Below are 16,610 nucleotides of genomic sequence, written 5' to 3' on the forward strand. Positions count from 1 at the left end.
CGCGCGCGCACGTCTTTCTGCCCCCCTCACCCCGGGGGGTCTCCCAGCCTCCTCCTCGTGCTCCGGCCCTCAGCCAGGCAGGGTTCAGACCGAGTCTGGCTCCAACCCTCCCTCGCCCACTCAGGAGCGTGCGATCGCGGGTGTTGTTCTGGCCTGTCGGGTCTGAACGAGCTGGTTCCCTGGAGATAGCCCGTGAAATACTGCACGTCTTGTTTCTCCCTTGAGCCGTGTCCGTATCGCGTTGCCCTGTCCCAGCGCTAGGTCTTGGCGCACAGGCGGGACACAGGCGTGCGCTCACTACGTCTGGGGTGTTTTTGTAAATAAAAAAAAAAACAAAATTCCGCCTCCAACTCCTCCGTCACGGGGGGGGACTATTCCAGACCTCCCAGTCCTGCGGGTTTGATGTTGTTGTTGTTTTCCTCGTGTGTTTTTTTTAAATATACAGTACATTATGCCAGCAGCCATATCACCCTTCAGCTCCCAGCCCACTGGAGCTCAGCAGGAGTGAGCCTGGCCAGTACCTGGATTGGAGACTCCTGGGAAAGCTGAGGCTGCTGCTGGGAGAGGTGTTAGTGGACCAGCAGGGGGCGCTCACCCTGTGGGCTGTGGGGGTCCTAACGCCTCAGTACAGTGACGGGGACACTAGACTGTAAACAAGGTGTCGTCCTTCAGATGAGACGTGAAACGGAGGTCCTGCCTCTCTGTGGTCAGTCAAGACCCCAGGGTGTCTCTCAGAAAGAGTAGGGGTGTGACCCCAGTGTCCTGGACAGACTCCCCCTGGTCTTTACCAGTCATGGCCTCCTGATCACCCCCCTCTCTGAGCTGGCCTCATCACTCTGCTCTCCTCCCCACTGAGAGCTGGTGTGTGGGGAGCGTTCTGGCGCACTATGGCTGCCGTCGCATCATCCAGGTGGGGCTGCACACTGGGGGGGTGGAGGGGATCCCCATTACCTGTAAAGCGCTTTAAGTGGAGTGTTCAGAAAAGCGCTATGTAAGTGTAAGCAATTATTATTATTATTATTATTATTATTATTATTGGCTGTACGTGTTTGACACGCGTTCTCACGCTCGCTCTGTTTCGGAAAACTTCCATAGATGTATTTTTTTTTCGAAGAAAAAACAAAGAGTCAAGGACTGATCTGCGGTGACCAGCTTTATTTTTATTTATTCCCCCCGATCAGTGTTCCGCGTCGGTGTCCGTAGCCGCGCGATTGCGAGCACAAACTAGATTGATCTCCCGCGTGGGAAGAAAAGTTGGGATTCGTGCTTCACTCGAGTGCGGGGCGTCGGTCGTGATCCACTACTTTCCCACCGGCAGATCGGTACCGTCCCTTTTCCTCTCTCTAAAACACAAAAGGTGCCCCGAGGTCCGAGGGCGAGGCGAGGCGCTCAATCCTGTTAGACCGGCGAGCTCGGATCTCCGCCCGAGCCAGCGGGACAGCACCGACCGCAGTACCGCATGCGGGCGGCAGAGGGCGCCGTGTCCTCGACTCTCCTTTCCGAGCAGGTGTGAGCGTGTGTGTGAGAGAGAGAGACCGGGAGAGGGAGGCAGCCTGGAGGCGCTGAAGGGAGAGAGAGGGGGACACAGGCGCACAGAGGGATTGGAAAACGGGGAGAAGAGGAGGGAGAGAGAAAGTAAGAGGAGTGTGTGTTCAGTGTGAGAGAAGAGTCCAGATGCCCCAACACCTCAGATCTGACACGGCGATCTGCTGCAGAACAGAGACGGCAAAGACAAGGACACAGGTCTTCATCACAGCAGGTAAGAACTGCATTTATATCATTTCAATGAGAGAGGTCTGTAGTCTCACATTGACTGTGTACAGTTATAATCCACTCTCTCACTGACTCTGTGTACAGTTATAATCTAGTGTCTCTCACTGACTCTGTGTACAGTTATAATCCACTCTCTCACACTGACACTGTGTACAGTTATATTCTAGTGTCTCTCACACTGACTCTGTGTACAGTTATAATCTAGTGTCTCACACTGACTCTGTGTACAGTTATAATCTAGTGTCTCACTGACTCTGTGTACAGTTATAATCTAGTGTCTCTCACACTGACACTGTGTACAGTTATAATCTAGTCTCTCACACTGACTCTGTGTACAGTTATAATCTAGTGTCTCTCACTGACTCTGTGTACAGTTATAATCTAGTGTCTCACTGACTCTGTGTACAGTTATAATCCAGTGTCTCACACTGACTCTGTGTACAGTTATAATACAGTGTCTCACTGACTCTGTGTACAGTTATAATCTAGTGTCTCTCTCACTGACTCTGTGTACAGTTATAATCTAGTCTCTCACACTGACTCTGTGTACAGTTATAATCTAGTGTCTCTCACACTGACACTGTGTACAGTTATAATCTAGTCTCTCACAGTGACTCTGTGTACAGTTATAATCCAGTGTCTCTCACACTGACTCTGTGTACAGTTATAATCTAGTGTCTCTCACTGACTCTGTGTACAGTTATAGTCTCGTCTCACATACTGACTCTGTGTACAGTTATAATCTAGTGTCTCTCACACTGACTCTGTGTACAGTTATAATCTAGTGTCTTACACTGACTCTGTGTACAGTTATAGTCTCGTCTCACATACTGACTCTGTGTACAGTTATAATCTAGTGTCTCTCACACTGACTCTGTGTACAGTTATAATCTAGTGTCTCACACTGACTCTGTGTACAGTTATAATCTAGTGTCTCACTGACTCTGTGTACAGTTATAATCTAGTGTCTCTCACTGACTCTGTGTACAGTTATAGTCTCGTCTCACATACTGACTCTGTGTACAGTTATAATCTAGTGTCTCACACTGACTCTGTGTACAGTTATAATCTAGTGTCTCACTGACTCTGTGTACAGTTATAATCTAGTGTCTCACTGACTCTGTGTACAGTTATAATCTAGTGTCTCTCTCACTGACTCTGTGTACAGTTATAATCTAGTGTCTCACACACTGACTCTGTGTACAGTTATAATCTAGTGTCTCTCACACTGACTCTGTGTACAGTTATAATCTAGTGTCTCACACTGACTCTGTGTACAGTTATAATCTAGTGTCTCTCACACTGACTCTGTGTACAGTTATAATCCAGTGTCTCACACTGACTCTGTGTACAGTTATAATCTAGTGTCTCTCACACTGACACTGTGTACAGTTATAATCTAGTGTCTCTCACTGACTCTGTGTACAGTTATAATCTAGTGTCTCACACTGACTCTGTGTACAGTTATAATCTAGTGTCTCACTGACTCTGTGTACAGTTATAATCTAGTGTCTCACTGACTCTGTGTACAGTTATAGTCTCGTCTCACATACTGACTCTGTGTACAGTTATAGTCTCGTCTCACATACTGACTCTGTGTGTAGCTGTAATGCTGGCATTGCCTATGTGCCTGACAGTCGGAGTGCTTGTTTAGTTAATGACACCGTTCTGCAGTCCTTTGATCGTCCCAGTTGTGTCTAATTTCCTCACGGCACCATTCTCTGACAAGACCTCACAGAGCCGTGTAATCCGCGCCCCGTGCGTGAGTCTAATCTGCTCTCGCTGCGGCCTGTGTGTGGACATCTGTCCCTCATCAGTGTTAGAGACTCAACACCTGCACCGGTACAGGGCCTGAATGCAGAGGCCTCAGACCCTGTTCCCAGAGAGGCCGTCACGGGCAAGAGGGCAGAAGTGGAAACTCCAGGGGACATGCCTGTAAAAACCGAGAGCTTGAAGCACTTCTTTACACAGAGGGTGGTGGGGGTGGGGAACAAGCTGCCCAGCCATGTTGTTGAAGCCGATACCCTGGCTTCTCTCCAGACACAGCTGGGTGAGCTCCTCCAGTCAGGACAGGAGGCTCTTCTTTACACAGAGGGTGGTGGGGGTGGGGAACAAGCTGCCCAGCCATGTTGTTGAAGCCGATACCCTGGCTTCTCTCAAGACGTGGTTGGAGATCTTTGGATCATTGAGCGACCAGCATCCTGATGGGCCACGTAGCCACCCCTCATTTGTGTTTGTGCCTGTCTGTCCTGGTCCCTCTGTCTGTCTGTGTGTGATTGCGAATGCCTGTCTAATGCCTGTCTGTCCTGGTCCCTCTGTCTGGGTGTGATTTTAAATGTCTGTCTGTCCTGGTCCCTCTGTCTGGGTGTGATTGTAAATGTCTGTCTGTCCTGATCCATCTGTCTGTGTGTGATTGTGAATGCCTGTCTGTCTTGCTCCCTCTGTCTGTCTGTGTGTGATTGTGAATGTCTGTCTGTCCTGGTCCTTCTGTCTGTGTGTGATTGTGAATGTCTGTCTGTCCTGGTCCCTCTGTCCGTGTGTGATTGTGAATTTCTGTCTGTCCTGGTCCTTCTGTCTGTGTGTGATTGTAAGACTTCTGTGTCTGTCCTTGCCTTTATGGTCTGCCCTGTGGGTCCAAAAATTGTGCGTGTCTCAGGCAGCGCCTGTGGGAGAATTCCTCTGCTTGCTGTGGAGGAATGACAGGAGAGAGAGAAAGAGTGATGGAGAGGAAGAGAGAGCGTGCGAAGGACAGATGGCCTCTCTGTGGGACAAGCGCAGTGGAAAAGCCAATTCCTGCCGCGCGCACACTCCTCATCCAGCTGGCGCGGCGCATGTGGCCCTGGCACTGTCACACCCACGGATACTCATGCATTCATTACATCATGGTCTTCCGCATGCCATTACATCATGCCCCCCTCTGTGAGGCATTACATCATGGTCTTCCGCATGCCATTACATCATGCCCCCCTCTGTGAGGCATTACATCATGGTCTTCCGCATGCCATTACATCATGCCCCTCTCTGTGAGCCATTACATGATGCTCCTGCATCCAGCATCATTATCCTTCACTCTGTCTCTGTCTTTGCACATGAAGAACACAAAGTCTTATGTGCTTGTTTTTTGGGGGGGTTTTCATGTTCACTTGTCCATCCATCCGTTTTCCAGCCTCTTCTTGAATACATGGTCGCAGGGAAGCTAGAGTTTATCCCAGCAAGCAACTGGTGGAAGGCAGGGTACACCCTGGACAGGACACCAGCCCCTCACAGGACACACACACACACACCCTGGACAGGACACCAGCCCATCACAGGACACACTCACACACCCTGGACAGGACACCAGCCCATCACAGGACACACGCATACACACCCTGGACAGGACACCAGCCCATCACAGGACACACACACACACACACCCTGGACAGGACACCAGCCCATCACAGGACACACGCATACACACCCTGGAAAGGACACCAGCCCATCACAGGACACACACACACACTCCCTGGACAGGACAGCAGCCCCTCACAGGACACACACACACACTCCCTGGACAGGACAGCAGCCCCTCACAGGACACACACACACACACCCTGGACAGGACACCAGCCCATCACAGGACACACACACACACACGCCCTGGACAGGACACCAGCCCATCACAGGACACACACACACACTCCCTGGACAGGACACCAGCCCATCACTGGACACACACACACACCCTGGACAGGACACCAGCCCATCACAGGACACACACACACACACACACGCCCTGGACAGGACACCAGCCCATCACAGGACACACACATACACACCCTGGACAGGACACCAGCCTGCATATTAGTGAGCAGTAGTGTGTCAATGGGTATATTAGTGAAAGGGAGTGTGTCAGTGCTTATATTAGTAAGTAGTAACATGTCGGTGTGTATGAGAGGTAGTGTGTCAGTGTGTGTATTAGTGAGAGGGAGTGAGCCAGTGTGTATATTAGTGAGCAGCAATGTGTCAGGGAATGTATGTGAGTGAGAGGTAGTGTGTCAGGGTGTGTATTAGTGAGATGGAGTGTGTCAGGGTGTGTATTAGTGAGAGGGAGTGTGTCAGGGTGTGTTATGAACTCTATCCTCTCCTCCTCCACAGGATCTGGTGACCTGGTATGATCAACACCCCCATCCTCTCAACTCCACTGAGGATCTGCAGGTCACAGACTGCTCTGTCTCAGGCCACGGCTCTGTAACCTAAAATAAGACCGTTAGTCCTGGGACGTCCTGCTCTGATGCAGCTCTTGTCCAAGCTGCTCCTGCCCAGGGTCTCTATAGAGGAACACCCAGCTCGTCCAGGGTCCCTGTAGAGGAGCTGGACCAGGGTCCCTGTAGAAGAAAACTCATCTGGACTGGGGTCCCTATAGAGGAACATTCATCTGGACCAGGGTCCCTACAGAGGAACACCAGCTGTCCCAGGGTCCCTATAGAGGAACACTCATCTGAACCAGGATCCTTATAGAGGAACACTCAGTTGTCCCAGGGTCCCTATAGAGGAACACTCATCTGTCCCAGGGTCCCTATAGAGGAACACTCAGCTGTCCTAGGGTCCCTATAGAGGAACACTCATCTGGACCAGGGTCCCTATAGAGGAACACTCATCTGTCCCAGGGTCCCTATAGAGGAACACTCAGCTGGCCCAGGGTCCCTATAGAGGAACACTCAGCTGTCCCAGGGTCCCTATAGAGGAACACTCATCTGTCCCAGGGTCCCTACAGAGGAACACCAGCTGTCCCAGGGTCCCTATAGAGGAACATTCATCTGTCCCAGGATCCCTATAGTGGAACACTCAGCTGGCCCAGGGTCCCTATAGTGGAACACTCAGCTGTCCCAGGGTCCCTATAGTGGAACACTCAGCTGTCCCAGGGTCCCTATAGAGGAACACTCAGCTGGCCCAGGGTCCCTATAGAGGAACACTCAGCTGGCCCAGGGTCCCTATAGAGGAACACTCAGCTGGCCCAGGGTCCCTATAGAGGAACACTCAGCTGTCCCAGGGTCCCTATAGAGGAACATTCATCTGTCCCAGGGTCCCTATAGTGGAACACTCAGCTGGCCCAGGGTCCCTATAGAGGAACACTCAGCTGTCCCAGGGTCCCTATAGAGGAACACTCAGCTGGCCCAGGGTCCCTATAGAGGAGCACTCAGCTGTCCCAGGGTCCCTATAGAGGAACACTCAGCTGGCTCAGGGTCCCTATAGAGGAACACTCAGCTGGCCCAGGGTCCCTACAGAGGAACACCAGCTGTCCCAGGATCCCTATAGAGGAACACTCATCTGTCCCAGGGTCCCTATAGAGGAACACTCATCTGTCCCAGGGTCCCTATAGAGGAACACTCATCTGGACCAGGGTCCCTATAGAGGAACACTCATCTGGACCAGTGTCCCTATAGAGGAACACTCATCTGTCCCAGGGTCCCTATAGAGGAACACTCATCTGTCCCAGGGTCCCTATAGAGGAACACTCATCTGGACCAGGGTCCCTATAGAGGAACACTCATCTGGACCAGTGTCCCTTTAGAGGAACACTCAGCTGGCCCAGGGTCCCTATAGAGGAACACTCAGCTGGCCCAGGGTCCCTATAGAGGAACACTCAGCTGTCCCAGGGTCCCTATAGAGGAACATTCATCTGTCCCAGGGTCCCTATAGTGGAACACTCAGCTGGCCCAGGGTCCCTATAGAGGAACACTCAGCTGTCCCAGGGTCCCTATAGAGGAACACTCATCTGTCCCAGGGTCCCTATAGAGGAACACTCAGCTGTCCTAGGGTCCCTATAGAGGAACACTCATCTGGACCAGGGTCCCTATAGAGGAACACTCATCTGTCCCAGGGTCCCTATAGAGGAACACTCAGCTGTCCCAGGGTCCCTATAGAGGAACACTCATCTGTCCCAGGGTCCCTATAGAGGAACACTCATCTGTCCCAGGGTCCCTACAGAGGAACACCAGCTGTCCCAGGGTCCCTATAGAGGAACATTCATCTGTCCCAGGGTCCCTATAGAGGAACACTCAGCTGGACCAGGGTCCCTACAGAGGAGCACTCAGCTGTCCCACTGCAGGAGCAGTGTGTGTGCCGGGCCTGGCCTGGACTTGTGGCTTTCGTCCGGCTCCAGACGTCAGGACCTCGAGCTCAAAGGCCCAGTTGGAGGACTAGAGAAAACTCCAGGTGATCAACAGGAGTCCCACAAGATCAGTTTTGTGATGACATAGTCTGTGAGCCTCCCTGCTACAACACACGGTCTACAGGACAGCTCTGCTGGCACCGCCACAGACCAGAACAGCACAGGATCCGGAACAGTCTGGAATCTGCTCCAGCAAGGGAGGCACTAGAACTGACCAGAACCTGTTCAGGAACAACATAGGCGCGGACATTGTCTTGAAACCGTTCCAGAACGAGAGACACTGGACTTCACTGGGTGTTGTTCAAGAACGACAGGGGCTCGGACATTGTCCTGAAACTGTTCCAGAACGAGAGACACTGGACTTCACTGGGTGTTGTTCCAGAACGACAGGGGCTCGGACATTGTCCTGAAACTGTTCCAGAACGAGAGACACTGGACTTCACTGGGTGTTGTTCCAGAAGGACACCAGCACTGGAAGGGTCAAGAAGCTCCTCCATAGAGAGAGAGACACTAGGATTGACTGGGTGTTGTTCTAGAACAACAGAGGCTCCGGAATGGTCTAGAAGCTCCCTCAGAACGACACATCTAGAACGTGTCCCACAAGGACACCAGCACTGGAAGGGTCTAGAAGCTGGTCCAGAAGACCAGAGGATCGGCAGATGTTCATGATTCGTGCTCTGCCTGTGTGTTCAGTCCATTCCTCACTGTGTACAGTACAGCTCGTACAGCTCACTGTGCCCTGTGCTTAGATACAGTGTGGCCCCTTTAAACACACTCTTCATACTGTAGTTACAGTAGGCAGCGTATGGATACTGTCCACCAGGACACACGGTGTGGCCGCTGTCCTCACTGTAACCAGTGAGCAGTATAATTCAGTCAGTGTCACCAGAGACGCCAGTGAAATCTGAATATTTTGTAGAGACAGTGTATTTATAGTCCAGCCCTTGTATGTGAAGTGGATTCTGTGTAGCCAGTGTATTTAATGTGTAACCAGTGTGTTGAGTGTCAGCCCAGTGTATTTGCAGTGTGACCACTGTATCGGCTGTACAACCAGTGCCTGTCTAGCATATTTACCAGTGTAGCCAGTGTATTCAGTGTCTCTCCAGTATAGTACATTTACTGTACTTTAGTATAGACAGTGTATTTACAGTGTAACCAGTGTATTTACAGTGAAATCAGTGTCTATCAAGTGTATTTACAGCGCAGCCAGTCTGTGCAGTCTGTTTACAGTGCAATCAGTGTATTCTGTCTCTCCAGTTTATTTACAGTGAAGTCAACACATTTCCAATTCAATTACAATGCAGCACGCGTATTTACACTGAAGACAGTGTCTGTCCAGTGTATTTAAAGTAAAGTCAGTGTACTGTATGTACAATGATGTTAGTGTCTTCCCATTGTATGTACAGTGAAATCAGTATATTCACAGCAAAGACAGTGTCTGTTCAGTGTATTTACAGTGAAATTGGTGTCATTCCAAAAGTATTTACATTGAAGGCAGTGTATTGACAGTAGAGACAGTGCTTGTTCAGTGTGTTTACAGGACAGTCAGTATATTTACATTAATGTCAGAGTACTTACAGTGAAGTCAATGTTTGTCCAGTGTATCTACAATGAAATCAGTATAGAGTATCCAGAGAATTCACTGTTAACTCAGTGTATTTACAGTGAAGACAGTATATTTGCAGTTAAGTCAGTGTCTCTCCAGAGTATAAACTGTAAGGTCAGTGTATTTACAGTGAAGTCTGTGTCTCTCCAGAGTATTTAGTGTAAAGTCAGTGTATTTACAGTGAAGTCCGTGTCTCTCCAGAGTATTTAGTGTAAAGTCAGTGTATTTACAGTGAAGTCTGTGTCTGTCCAGAGTATTTACAGTGTAGTCAGTAAATGTGCAGTAAAGTCAGAGTGTATTTGCAGTGAAATCAGTGTCTGCCTAGAGTATTAACAGTGTAGTCAGTAAATGTGCAGTAAAGTCAGTGTATTTACAGTTAAGTCCGTGTCTCTCCAGAGTATTTAGTGTAAAGTCAGTGTATTTACAGTGAAGTCTGTGTCTGTCCAGAGTATTTAGTGTAAAGTCAGTGTATTTACAGTGAAGTCTGTGTCTGTCCAGAGTATTTACAGTGTAGACAGTAAATCTACAGTAAAGTCAGCGTCCTTGCAGTGATATCAGTGTCTATCCAGAGTACTTAGTGTGTAGTCAGTAAATCTACAGTAAAGTCTGTGTATTTGCAGTGAAGTCTGCCTAGTGTTTCCACAGTGAAGTCAGTATAGAGTGTCCAGTCTGACCCGTGTATTCGTAGCACTAGAGTGGACATCGTGTTGAGAATTCCCTCGATAATCAGGGTGTCCAGGGTGTCCAGGGTGTCCAGTGGTCATGCCAGCTCCAGTGGGACCCCTGCTCCTCCTGCTGCTGGGCCTGTGGGCCCCCCTGGCGCCGGCCCAGAACGACACGGAGCCCATCGTGCTGGAGGGGAAGTGCCTGGTGGTGTGCGACTCGGTGCCGTCCACCGAGCCGGCGGGCACGGCGCTGGGCATGTCGGTCCGCTCGGGCGCGGGCCGCGTGGCCTTCTCCGCCGTCCGCAACACCAACCACGAGCCCTCGGAGATGAGCAACCGCACCATGACCATCTACTTCGACCAGGTGACCTGCCTCTCTCTCAGGGCAGTGTTCATGTACTGGAGTGTCCAGTCAGTGTGTCTGTATGAACCCCTCTCTCTCAGTGCAGTGTTAATGTACTGGAGTGTCCAGTCAGTCAGTGTGTCTGTATGAACCCCTCTCTCTCAGTGCAGTGTTAATGTACTGGAGTGTCCAGTCAGTCAGTGTGTCTGTATGAACCCCTCTCTCTCAGTGCAGTGTTAATGTACTGAAGTGTCCAGTCAGTCAGTGTGTCTGTATGAACCCCTCCTCTCTCAAGGCAGTGTTAATGTACTGGAGTGTCCAGTCAGTCAGTGTGTCTGTATGAACCCCTCTCTCTCAGTGCAGTGTTAATGTACTGGAGTGTCCAGTCAGTGTGTCTGTATGAACCCCTCTCTCTCAGTGCAGTGTTAATGTACTGGAGTGTCCAGTCAGTCAGTGTGTCTGTATGAACCCCTCTCTCTCAGTGCAGTGTTAATGTACTGGAGTGTCCAGTCAGTCAGTGTGTCTGTATGAACCCCTCTCTCTCAGTGCAGTGTTAATGTACTGGAGTGTCCAGTCAGTGTGTCTGTATGAACCCCTCTCTCTCAGTGCAGTGTTAATGTACTGGAGTGTCCAGTCAGTCAGTGTGTCTGTATGAACCCCTCTCTCTCAGTGCAGTGTTAATGTACTGGAGTGTCCAGTCAGTCAGGGTGTCTGTATGAACCCCTCTCTCTCAGTGCAGTGTTAATGTACTGGAGTGTCCAGTCAGTGTGTCTGTATGAACCCCTCTCTCTCAGTGCAGTGTTCATGTACTGGAGTGTCCAGTCAGTCAGTGTGTCTGTATGAACCCCTCTCCCTCAGTGCAGTGTTAATGTACTGGAGTGTCCAGTCAGTCAGTGTGTCTGTATGAACCCCTCTCTCTCAGTGCAGTGTTAATGTACTGGAGTGTCCAGTCAGTGTGTCTGTATGAACCCCTCTCTCTCAGTGCAGTGTTAATGTACTCGAGTGTCCAGTCAGTCAGTGTGTCTGTATGAACCCCTCTCTCTCAGTGCAGTGTTAATGTACTGGAGTGTCCAGTCAGTCAGTGTGTCTGTATGAACCCCTCTCTCTCAGTGCAGTGTTAATGTACTGGAGTGTCCAGTCAGTCAGTGTGTCTGTATGAACCCCTCTCTCTCAGTGCAGTGTTAATGTACTGGAGTGTCCAGTCAGTGTGTCTGTATGAACCTCTCTCTCTCAGTGCAGTGTTAATGTACTGGAGTGTCCAGTCAGTCAGTGTGTCTGTATGAACCCCTCTCTCTCAGTGCAGTGTTAATGTACTGGAGTGTCCAGTCAGTGTGTCTGTATGAACCCCTCTCTCTCAGTGCAGTGTTAATGTACTGGAGTGTCCAGTCAGTCAGTGTGTCTGTATGAACCCCTCTCTCTCAGTGCAGTGTTAATGTACTGGAGTGTCCAGTCAGTCAGTGTGTCTGTATGAACCCCTCTCTCTCAGTGCAGTGTTAATGTACTGGAGTGTCCAGTCAGTCAGTGTGTCTGTATGAACCCCTCTCTCTCAGTGCAGTGTTAATGTACTGGAGTGTCCAGTCAGTCAGTGTGTCTGTATGAACCCCTCTCTCTCAGTGCAGTGTTAATGTACTGGAGTGTCCAGTCAGTCAGTGTGTCTGTATGAACCCCTCTCTCTCAGTGCAGTGTTAATGTACTGGAGTGTCCAGTCAGTGTGTCTGTATGAACCTCTCTCTCTCAGTGCAGTGTTAATGTACTGGAGTGTCCAGTCAGTCAGTGTGTCTGTATGAACCCCTCTCTCTCAGTGCAGTGTTAATGTACTGGAGTGTCCAGTCAGTCAGTGTGTCTGTATGAACCCCTCTCTCTCAGTGCAGTGTTAATGTACTGGAGTGTCCAGTCAGTCAGTGTGTCTGTATGAACCCCTCTCTCTCAGTGCAGTGTTAATGTACTGGAGTGTCCAGTCAGTGTGTCTGTATGAACCCCTCTCTCTCAGTGCAGTGTTAATGTACTGGAGTGTCCAGTCAGTGTGTCTGTATGAACCCCTCTCTCTCAGTGCAGTGTTAATGTACTGGAGTGTCCAGTCAGTCAGTGTGTCTGTATGAACCCCTCTCTCTCAGTGCAGTGTTAATGTACTGGAGTGTCCAGTCAGTCAGTGTGTCTGTATGAACCCCTCTCTCTCAGCGCAGTGTTAATGTACTGGAGTGTCCAGTCAGTCAGTGTGTCTGTATGAACCCCTCTCTCTCAGTGCAGTGTTAATGTACTGGAGTGTCCAGTCAGTCAGTGTGTCTGTATGAACCCCTCTCTCTCAGTGCAGTGTTAATGTACTGGAGTGTCCAGTCAGTGTGTCTGTATGAACCCCTCTCTCTCAGTGCAGTGTTAATGTACTGGAGTGTCCAGTCAGTCAGTGTGTCTGTATGAACCCCTCTCTCTCAGTGCAGTGTTAATGTACTGGAGTGTCCAGTCAGTCAGTGTGTCTGTATGAACCCCTCTCTCTCAGCGCAGTGTTCATGTACTGGAGTGTCCAGTCAGTCAGTATGTCTGTATGAACCCCTCTCTCTCAGTGCAGTGTTAATATTAAACTGTGTCTCTCTCTGTCAGATCCTGGTCAATGTGGGTGGTCACTTTGACTCAGCCCGCAGTATCTTCATCGCTCCCAGGAAGGGTGTGTACAGCTTCACCTACCACGTGGTCAAGGTGTACAACAGGCAGACCATACAGGTCAGCTCCCCGGCCCGACACCCCGACACCCCGACACCCCGGGCCGGACAGCCGCCCCGCCGCGGCCCACCGCTCTCTCACTCTGCCCCTCGCTCTCCCTCCCAGGTCAGCCTGGTGCTGAACGGCTGGCCGGTCATCACGGCGTTCGCAGGCGACCAGGACGTGACCCGCGAGGCAGCCACCAACGCCGGGCTGGTCACCATGGAGCGGGGCGACAAGGCCTACCTCAAGCTGGAGAGGGGGAACCTCATGGGCGGCTGGAAGTACTCCACCTTCTCGGGGTTCCTGGTCTTCCCCCTGTAGAGAGAGAGACAGGAGAGAGACACAGGAGGGACACAGGAGAGAAAGACAGGAGAGAGACACAGGAGAGAGACACAGGAGAGGGAGACAGGAGAGAGACACAGGAGAGAGAGACACAGGAGAGAGAGACACAGGAGAGAGAGGAAGTACTCCACCTTCTCGGGCTTCCTGGTCTTCCCCCTGTAGAGAGAGACAGGAGAGAGACACAGGAGAGAGAGGAAGTACTCCACCTTCTCGGCTTCCTGGTCTTCCCCCTGTAGAGAGAGACAAGAGAGAGACACAGGAGAGAGAGAGACAGGAGGGAGAGACAAGAGAGAGAGACAGGAGAGAGACACAGGAGAAAGAGAGACACAGGAGAAAGAGAGACAGGAGAGAGACAGGAGAGAGAGGAAGTACTCCACCTTCTCGGGCTTCCTGGTCTTCCCCCTGTAGAGAGACGGGAGAGAGACGGGAGAGAGACAGGAGAGAGACACAGGAGAGAGAGGAAGTACTCCACCTTCTCGGGCTTCCTGGTCTTCCCCCTGTAGAGAGACGGGACAGAGACGGGAGGGAGACAGGAGAGAGACACAGGAGAGAGAGACAGGAGAGAGACACAGGACAGAGAGAGACAGGGGAGAGAGACGAGAGACAGAGGAGAGAGAGGAAGTACTCCACCTTCTCAGGCTTCCTGGTCAATTAATCAATCAGAGTTTACTGATCAAAGGCACAACAACACAGCGTGTGGCAGTAGTTGCTGGCAATTAAATGTCTTTTCTACGAGCTCACCGGGGATTTTGTAAAAATCACAAAATTTAGGTTATATAATAATAGATAATAATGTAATAGAAATTGAATAAAGTAAACTCAGACAAAACAATATGAATAGAGCTGCTCTGTGTCCAGGCTGTGTGCAGTAGTGTGTCCCAGTAGTGCAGTTGTGCTGAATACAGTGAAAACCGTGTCCATGTAGCCAGTACAGGTGACTTGCTGAAGGAGCTGCAGGTTGGGTGTTTAGCAGTCTTCCTGGAGGTGGAAGCTGTTCCGTAGTCTGTTGGACTTGGACCGAATGCTTCGGTACCGTTTACTGGACGGTAGGAGGGAAAACAGTTTGTGACTGGGATGACTGGAGTCCTTGAGAATGGACCTGGCCTTCTTCAGACATCTAGCTGAGTAGATCTCCCGGATGTTTGTCAGCTCACAGCCGGTGATGAGCTGCGCTGACTTCACCACCCTCTGCAGTACTTTGCCCTCCCGGGCGGAGCAGCTCCCACACCAGGCAGTGATGCAGCCAGTCAGGATGCTCTCCATAGTGCACCTGCAGAAGCTGGCCTGGATATGTGACGGCGTGCCGAACCTCTTTAGCCTGCGGAGAAAGAACAGGCGCTGCCGTGCTGTCTTGACCACGGTGTTGGTGTGGTGGGTCCAGGTTAAGTCCTCTGAGATGTTAACTCCCAGGAACTTAAAACTGCTGCCCCTCGCCACTGCAGTCCCACTGATGTGGATAGACGTGTGATCTCCTCCCTGGTGTTTCCTATAGTCCACAATCATCTCCTTAGTCTTGCTGATGTTCAGAGAGCCTCTTACCTTTAAAGCAGCATTCAAGACTATTCTGTTCCATTAATGAAACCAACTCCTGCACAGTTATGTATTGACTCTCACCAAGTCTGGGGTTCAAAGGTCATTTTGCCACCTTTAAGCGTTATCGAACACGTGACGTCAGGGTGTACCTGCATGCCTGCTCGTTACACTGGCTGTCTCAGCAGGGTAACCATCGTCACAGATAATAAAGCCCTTTCAGGAAAACAGTTGACCAAAACCTTAAATTGAAACAAAGTGGGGTGATATTTGATTCTGGCTTAACATTCGACCCACATGTGCAGCATATTGACAAAACATCTTTTTTTTCACCTCCGAAATATCGCTAGACTACGCCCTATGCTATCACTAACTGTGGCTGAAAAGCTGATCAACACAGTTGTGTTCTCTCGAATTGACTGCTGTAACCCTCTACTTGCTGGGGGTGTCTAAATCCACAGTGAACAAACTCCAGTCTGTCCAAAATTCAGCAGCCAGAATCCTGACCAGGTCTAGTGCAAGTGATCACATTACTCCTGTCCTGGAGTCCCTGCACTGGCTACCTGTCCAATTCTGTGTGGACATTAAAATCCTCCTGCTCACCTATGAGGCTCTGCATGGCTTGGCACCTCAGTACCTGTCTGAACTAATATTGCCCTACTCCCCATCTTGTAACCTTCGCTCCTCTAATTCTGGGCTCCTAACTGTCCCCCAAGCCCGTCTACACTCTGGGGGTGACAGTGCCTGCTCCTGTTGTGCCCCCGAGCTCTCTCCCCAAGGATATAAGAGAGTCACCCTCTTTAAAATCCTTCAAATCCAGACTTAAAACCGTCTTCTTTAGAAGACCCGGTTCTGCTCCTACAATACTTAGTACCACCATCCACGGTCTCCTCTGTATATTGTAATTGTGTTTTATCTTGTGTATTCTTCTTATTTATTGTTGTTGTCATCCTGTAAAGCGTTTTGAGAAGCCACCTTTAAAGGCGCTATATACAATAAAGTTTATTATTATCAGTAGTAGCATAATTATTACAACTTAACACAAGACACCACATAACCCGAACCTACAGGAGGACAGACACGTTGTTTTCTGAGGGGGGGTGTGTGTGAAAATGACGACTACAAGGAGGCGCTGTGCGAAGAAAAAAAAAACCCGCTTAGAAAAGGTCGAGCTGAGGTGTGTCCATTCAGGAAGGAAAAAAACCCATAGCAAGATGATGTGGGGAAAAGCTTGGGATCCGGAATCCGTTTGCCGTTGGAATGATCAGGCGGCGCGTGGAAAGTGATTCTGGGGGGAAAAAAAGGCACTGACTGACGACAAGAGGGTAGGAAAAGCAGGGCAGAGCTGGAAAGGGAGGAGTGAGACACACCTCCAGTGACTGCAGTAACTGTGGGCCGGGATGTTGATTTGCTGCATTCATCACGTCCTGTGGCGCGCGCGGATTCTACTGCAGAAAACCGCACCCCAAACGAGGGCAAGTCCACGCGCCAACAGAGCCC

The 16,610-nt window shown here is 50.4% G+C and overlaps 1 protein-coding gene across 1 annotated transcript; it reads left to right on the forward strand.

Moving 5' to 3' along the window:
* The first annotated feature begins 1,193 nt into the window (after positions 1-1,193).
* LOC148660336 (cerebellin-1-like) lies at positions 1,194-16,124 on the forward strand. Its single transcript, XM_088634213.1, has 4 exons — positions 1,194-1,759; positions 5,911-10,562; positions 13,137-13,256; positions 13,362-16,124. The coding sequence occupies exons 2-4, from the start codon at positions 10,296-10,298 to the stop codon at positions 13,557-13,559; spliced, it is 585 nt and encodes a 194-aa protein (XP_088490339.1). The 5' UTR covers positions 1,194-1,759; positions 5,911-10,295; the 3' UTR covers positions 13,560-16,124.
* The last annotated feature ends 486 nt before the right edge of the window (positions 16,125-16,610 follow it).

Source organism: Lepisosteus platostomus, chromosome 6 (assembly GCF_059453375.1).
Source record: "Lepisosteus platostomus isolate fLepPlt1 chromosome 6, fLepPlt1.hap1, whole genome shotgun sequence".
Classification (NCBI taxonomy): Eukaryota; Metazoa; Chordata; class Actinopteri; order Semionotiformes; family Lepisosteidae; genus Lepisosteus; species Lepisosteus platostomus.

Excerpts from the sequence above, each read along its gene's own strand:
- LOC148660336 (XM_088634213.1), top strand. The coding sequence starts at position 10,296 with ATGCCAGCTCCAGTGGGACCCCTGCTCCTCCTGCTGCTGGGCCTGTGG. Across the intron at positions 10,563-13,136 it reads TGACCATCTACTTCGACCAG|ATCCTGGTCAATGTGGGTGG; the intron begins GTGACCTGCCTC and ends TCTCTCTGTCAG. Across the intron at positions 13,257-13,361 it reads ACAACAGGCAGACCATACAG|GTCAGCCTGGTGCTGAACGG; the intron begins GTCAGCTCCCCG and ends TCTCCCTCCCAG.